This window comes from Gopherus flavomarginatus, chromosome 25, assembly GCF_025201925.1.
Source record: "Gopherus flavomarginatus isolate rGopFla2 chromosome 25, rGopFla2.mat.asm, whole genome shotgun sequence".
NCBI classification, from domain to species: Eukaryota; Metazoa; Chordata; order Testudines; family Testudinidae; genus Gopherus; species Gopherus flavomarginatus.
This window is the reverse complement of record NC_066641.1, coordinates 11,342,390-11,349,418: the sequence shown is the minus strand read 5'-3', so window position 1 is coordinate 11,349,418 and position 7,029 is coordinate 11,342,390. Positions and strand designations below refer to the sequence as shown.

At 49.0% G+C, this 7,029-nt stretch overlaps 1 protein-coding gene across 1 annotated transcript; it reads left to right on the top strand.

The window, feature by feature from the left end:
• Window positions 1-224: 224 nt before the first annotated feature.
• EPOP (elongin BC and polycomb repressive complex 2 associated protein) lies at window positions 225-6,663 on the top strand. Its single transcript, XM_050935290.1, has one exon. The coding sequence runs from the start codon at window positions 329-331 to the stop codon at window positions 2,420-2,422; it is 2,094 nt and encodes a 697-aa protein (XP_050791247.1). The 5' UTR covers window positions 225-328; the 3' UTR covers window positions 2,423-6,663.
• The last annotated feature ends 366 nt before the right edge of the window (window positions 6,664-7,029 follow it).

Genomic DNA, 7,029 nt, shown 5'->3' with positions numbered 1-7,029 from the left:
AAGCGGAAGGTGGGGGGGAGTCTTGAAGGCGGCAAGATGTTTGGCTTCATTATTTTTCTTTCTCCCTCTCTGCCTTTTTTGATTGGGGAGCGGGAAGGGGAGAAATCTAGCCCCAGCGCAGGAGGAGGAACTGGGTATTTGGAAGATGTCACGAACCACTGACCGGAGCGTTTGAAAGGGAAATCCACAGCAGCGCAGCTTCCCCGCGACACACACCCCTCTTCTCCTCTTTTTTGCGGGCTGGAGTTTGCGATCGAGGAGCGGGAACGCAGATGCCCTTCTCCCCAATGACCCCTGGGGAAGAGGCCAAGTGAATGCTCCTAGCAGCATGTTCCTGACCTGCGAAGGGACCTTCGGAATGGTGCCAGCCACCGTGGGTTACAATGGGGAATTCCAGACCGGCTACCAAGAAATCGAAGGGATCAACCTGGGCTACTTACAGATCAATGGCACCCAGATGTTTGCTTTGGCGCAGGTCCTCAGCGACCTGTTTAAGGATATCCCCAGGACCACCATCAGCAAGAAGATGGAGAGTCTAAAGATCAAGAGCCGCCGATGCGATCTCAGGGAGCTCCGGACCCTCAAAGCCATCAACTCCGTGCCCACCCGAGCGGTGAAATGCTCGCTCATTTCCAAGGCAGACCTGGAGGCGCTCTGCACCTCCTGCAAGAGCCTCAGCCCCAGGAGGAGGAAGAGGAAGAGGAGAGAGCAGCTGCTGCTGCCGGGCCCCGCGGATCTGTTCGACTGCCCCCGGCCGCCGCTGAGGTCCTCGTGCGGAGCCGGCCCATACCGCACCCAGGAGCCGGGGAGCTGCGGCGAGCTGGCCCCCGCGCCCCATCACCCCCCGGGAGGGCTCTTCCAAAACTATGACAAAGCCACCAGAGGCCGGAAGGGCTACGGCCTGGGGGGCCGCGAGGGGCTCTTCGCCGGCGTGTTGAGCGCCTACCCCAGGGACCTGCAGCTGCTCCACTCGGCAGCCCGCGGGGCGCACGGAGCCGGGCAGGCGCATCCCCAGCCGGAGCCCGGCCGGCCCAAGCGCTGCTCCAAAGGGCTGTTCCCCGAGGAGAAGGGCCAGGGGGCGGCCAGGAAAAGCCGCCTCTTCCCGGGCTGCAAGAGGCAGGGCACCTCGGCCGGCTACTCCAGCGACTCAGATTCCAGCCTGGACTTCGGGGGCTCCAGCCCTGCCACCTCCAGCGACTCGTCGGAGGAGGAGGAGGAAGAGGAGGGGGACACGTCGTGCAGCAGCGAAGAAGGCAGCTCCTCAGAGTCGGAGAGCAGCTCCCTGTGCAGCGGGGACTCGGTGCAGAGCACCCGCTACAGGCAGGCGGCTCTGCCTAGGTTCCAGCAGCTGCATCACCCCCCCAGAGAGCCCAGCGGCGACGAGAGGCTCCCGGAGCTCCACAAAGCAGCCCTGCGCCCCGATCCCAACCTCCTGCTCCTCTCCCAGCAGCTCTGGGCCAGGACTCTGCGAGCGTCAACTTTGGAAAGTTTGAGGCCGCTTCCAGCCCTGGGAGCCGGGGTCCAGCAGCAGCAGGAGCCGGAGCTAGCGTGCGCAAAGCAGGAGCCTCCCTCCTCCCAGCCCTCCCAGGGCTGCAGCTACCCCGGGGGGGACCCACAACAAAAGGCGGGAGACTGTGGGGCGACAAAGCCCTGCGCCCAAGGGGAGGATTTGCACAAAGATGCCTCGAACAATGCAGCCTCGTTAGGCCCCAGTGACCAAGCAAAGAGACAGCTCGCTGCTTTAGCCGGGCGATCTGCTTCCCAAGAGCCAGCCTTGGGCTCAGCTTCTCTGCCCTCAGCTCAGGAATTCGCAGGAAGCCTCAGCCCGGCTCCCCAGAGGGTCTTAGGAGAGCCCAGAAGGGAGCATTTCGACAGGCTCATCAGGCAATCCAAGCTGTGGTGTTATGCAAAAGGGTTTAACGCGGATGGGAAAAGTTTGCGGCCCGGAGGGAGGACAGAGCCGTGCAAAGCGGCCGAGCTCCAATGCTCCGGCTCCAAAAGCGCACCGAGCCCAAGCCCCTTGTCAAACAAAGCTTTGAAAGGCAATGGCTCGGAAAGGAATTCCAAGCGCAGACGCCTTGCCAGAGGCGCTGAGGCAGAACGGCAACAAAACTCTGCTAAGGGGAGGCCACAAAAGACTCCGAGGAGGAATGCCCCAAAGGGAAAGACCCAATGCAAACGGCTGGCCTGCCCCGGGCCAGCACCAGGCAGGAATTCCTTCAGCCTCCTGGGCAACTTCCCCTGCACCCCTTCGCTGGTAGTGGGGGAGGATGGGGATCTGCGTCCCGCTGCCTCCCTGTGCGTAAAGAACTCCTGCGCGCTCTCCAAAACGCACCCGCTGTGGAGCTGGCAGGTGGGCGGCAGCGCCCTCCCTGTGCCCCCCAGCCTCAAATTCCGGGGCTATGGGCTGGAGGGTTTCTAAACGAGGCCCGATGAATGTTCGCCAGCCAAGTTTACATGCAACAGTTGAGAGAGGGGGCGAAGGAGATGGGAACCGGCTTAATCCCAAAGGCCCTAGGGATCTGAAGTGCCCAAATATTCAGGAAGGGCTGAGCACCCCAGCTTCACACCCACCCCGAGCGCCTTTTAAGGTGTCCGACTCCCCTAATCAAATGGACCCCCAGATCACATTAGGAAACTTTGGCCACATATATCTGCTGCTGGAAATATGGAGAGGGGAAGGAAAGGGATTTCAACTCTGGTTGAGGCACGATTTCTTTTTTTTTGGGGGGGGATCCAGCATTCAGGGGCTCTGTGCGAAAGTAACCCCCCCCCCCAAAGCAGGTCAGCGGGAGGAATACCTCACTCCCTCTACATTCGGTGGTTTATTCCAACCAGGGTGATATGGACTTGAATATTGAAGTGTTCGAGTGATGCTGCCCTCCCTCCCCTCTCCAAGTTATACGAGAACTGTCCCTCCCTTCCCATTCACCCCAAGTTAATTGTATATTGTCCCTTCCCACTTCCTCTGCGTTTGAGGGAGAATTTAATGCTGTCAGCCCAACACACATTAAACTGATCTCATCAAAGCTTTCTCTTAAAAAAAAAGCTGAAGCAAGAAAAGAATGGATCTAATTTCTCCTTTCCTTGATACATGCATTGGGTTAAAATAATAACAATCACATGCAGAGAGAAAGAATGATCTCGCCTATGGAAGAAATACCCCCTCTTTTGCATTAATCAATCTCATAGGAAAAATTGCAAGCAGCTATTTAAAAGAAATAATCTACTTTATCTACCAAAGAGAGAAAAAAATCCGCCCCCCCAAATGAATAGGGAGTTCTGTCTGCAAAAAATAAAACAGGCGAGTTTCAGAGGAAGTTATTGGAAACTGCTGCATGTAAATGAAAAGGAAAAATGGGTTGTTTGCTGGATACCCTAGGTCGGATAGCCTAAAGGTAGCAGGCCTGTAAAAGCTTTATTGGCGTAAGAAATAGGAGCCAGGAGCATTAGGAATAAAGTGCAGATGGACAATTTGATCTCTATTAACTTCCAAAGTGGAATGCAGAGAAGAATGTTGAACGTTTCTCTTCTCTGTAAAGGAAATCATCTCTCAGTCTAACTCTTACAAACCAGTATTTTTGGAACTGGTCCTTTCGACTCTTTCTGATTTGATTTCACCCTTCTCGGCCATCAAAGTTCAACTGGCTCTGAAGTCTGTTCTGTTTTGGAACTGTTAGACAAATGAAAGCGAGTGTGAGGTTTTTTGTTTTTCTCCCACTCCTTTCCAGCAGAAAATATTTTCAACAAAACGCGGATCTGACACAGTCTGAGACCATGGATTCCCTCAATTTCAACACATTGGTGTGAATGTTTGAATTCCCCCCCTCTATAGTGTTATAATTGACTCCAGCAGACATCCTATACATGGGGTTTTACTTCCAAGAGAAAGAAAGAAAAAAAGAAAGAAAGAAAAGTTGTGGATCATTATAGAATTATAATCAAAGCAAATAGTCAAACCTGGCCACCGGTGATTTAGACTTTTAATATCATTCCATCGTTGGTGGAAAACATTATCCATTACAGGCCAAAAATATTTTCTCTCCAATAATTTTTTTCTGTTAGGCATACTGAATTATTTTGATGCTAAAAACATTCGTCTGTGGGTTTTTTTCTTTGCTTTGCATTTTTAATTGATTGGGTTTCTTTCTCCATTTAAACAAAATGCTTGGGATTTCTCCTATGCCTGTGCAATAACTGTGGAAGGTTACAAAAATCTGCTGTCTGTGTGTGTGAGAGAAATACCTGCTCTGTTGGAAGTCTCTCTCCCTTCTGCAGTTTGCTCTTTCTAGCAGACTAAATCCTTGTCTGCAGTGTACACAAGCGCACAAAAATGGAGTCTTTTATTCTTCGCATACAGACACTGCGCTGGTCGGTCGTCCTGGCTGCCCGAACAGGGGATTTGAAAAGCAAAGCCCATGAGAGAGGGAAAGAGGCACACATCGAGAGAAATAATCTTGGTTCTTTTCCTTTGAATGTCTTAAGGGGAATGCGGTTCTCCAACGCCTGCTCCAATCTGCACATTTTGCTTCCGGACTCGTAGCTGCAAGATCCAAAGCAGATTTTTAAAAATGTGTTTTCCAGGATTTGTTTGGGGTTTTTTGGGGGGCGGGGGGAGGAAGAGGAAGGAATTTGCAAACAGATTTGCGGCATTTGTTAATTACAAACCATTGTTTATGCAAGAGCTTGGGATAACGTCAACAAAGACGCACACAAAGAGAGGGAGGGAGGGAGAGAGATCAGTTTGAAATATTCAAAAAGTCTGCAAGAGGGGTGCATGGTTGCTGGGAATCTCAGGCTCCATTCCGAACGTGTTAGCTAGTTTTTCTTTAATTATGTGCCTGGTCCTGAAGCCCTTGGACATGCAGATCTCCCAGTGAAGTGAAAATGAGAGAGAATTTGTCTTTTTTAACCTGGATAAACTGAGCAGAAAAGAGACACTTTGGCTATCAATGTTGCTAAAGCAACAAACAACAGTAACACAAATAACTCAGGAATATTCTCTAAGGAATATAATCACCTCAAAAAGTGTGTGGATATATATGTGTGTGTTTGTGCCTGTGTACATATGAAACACACAGATTGCATACACGCACTATTGTCTATGGACACACATACATACATTATATAATGTGATGGAGGCTGTGAATACAATATACCTCAAAACTTCCTCTCTTCCCCACAACATGCTCGCCTTGTATACTTAAGCAACAGACACCTTGTTCTGTGCTAAAGAAATACGTTTTCCCCTATTCTTTCTTTACGTGTTGCAAAGAAATTGATCCCAGCCAGAAACGCCAAATAATCTGCATAGCAATTCTCCATTTTCTTTCCCAAAAGGTTTGTTTTTTTTTTAAAGGCTTGTTGCAATGCAATACAAAAAATAAAAAGGAAAAGCCAGCCGTTATTTGATATCGTGTGGTTTTAAAATAAACACACAAATAAAGAAGCAATTTAGTAATAAGATCATCATAATAAAAAGAGTCGATGGTGCTTTATCGAAAAGAAGCAAAACCTCCTGGCTAAAAGTCACCAGCGCAAAAGGCCTGGGACGATTGGAATGTTGAGAAGTGTATTTGTATTTTGGAACAACAAATAATCAGTTTGCACCACTGGCGTCCTTTAAGGGTTAAGCTATACAAGGCTCCTTTATAATAAATTGTATAACGTGGCTTTGTTTCCAAAATGTGTGCAAAAGGAGGAAGAACCGATTTTTTGTTATTCCATTTTGTTTTCCTAAAAGCGTTGGAACAGATAGGAGGAAAATCAATGGCAATATCTTCTTTAAAAAAACCCCACAACTTTTATAAATGGCTGGCTGCTTTTTGTTTTGTTTTGTTTTGTTTTGTTTTGTTTACAAAAACGCCTTAGTTTTAGACTCAGGAAAATCTCAGCGTGGATATGGTGGGTTGCTGCGTGATTTAAGGGTTTATTTTGGGGAGGATGGGGGCTTACTGGGTTTTCAAAGGTTGGGCCCTTTGCTCTACCTCTGCATAATTGGATATGCAGTTTGGGAGCAGAGCACAGAACAGGCTCTCGGTTTTCATTTAAATCACTTGAACTCCGCTGGAATGGAGGTGGGTTAAATTAGACTTGACCTGCTTTACTGATCAGTCCAAAAAGGGGAGGGGGTAGGGGGAGTTCTGCACACAGGATTTAAAGGCACAGCTCTCCGTTTTTCCTGCAAAGGGGAAAAAAACCCACCAACAACTTGTCAATAATAACACACTTTCCCCCAGTCCAAGGAATTAGAGAATCGGTGTCATTTCAGAGGTGCTGAGGTGGGAAAGTTTTTTCTCCTGGACATTGGTTCCATAGATAAAGTTTCTCTTTATATATAAAATTTACCCCCAGAAGGATTTGGGGGGAATTATAATCTAGGCATTTACCTCTGTGAATTCTTACATGAATCAGGCAGAGAACTGGCCACGTCTGAAACTGTCCCCCTGCTGTGATGAACTTTTATCCAACTTTAGAAACTGCCTTTCCTCTGATTGCTTTCCCCCGCCCTTCAGTTTGAAACACACGTTAAAAAATATATCATGAGAGGGAGATGTCTTTTTCCCCCCAACCCTATATTGGACTTTTTCTTAACTTTATTTATTTAAAGTTGCTGTAAGTATATGACGATGAAAGAGTGCTACTCCCTGCGTGCAATATGGAATCGAGGCTGAGGAATAAATATCTTTTACAGAGCTAAGTTGTATATGGCCCTGGTTTGTGTATGTTAGGGTAGGGGGGAAGGGGAGGGGTTGATGGTGTGTTTCGCTGGTTTGTGAGTGTGTGTCTCTGTGCAGACAGAAGGTGTGTGCATATTTCTGGATCTTTGCTTTGTTTATGCGGGGGTGTTTGTGTGCACACACTTGGAGGTGCGTGCCTACAGGAGGCGTTTGTGTCAATGGGTGTGCTGGATTTGTGCGCCTTTGTGTACACCGGAGGTGCAGGGATAGCCTTAGGTGTTTGCTTTGTTTGTGTGTGCCTGCATATTTGTGGGTGGTGTGTGTGCGAAGAGCGGGTTGTGTGTATCCT

What these genes read in the sequence shown, in the direction of transcription:
- EPOP (XM_050935290.1), top strand. Translation starts at nt 329, where the DNA reads ATGTTCCTGACCTGCGAAGGGACCTTCGGAATGGTGCCAGCCACCGTG.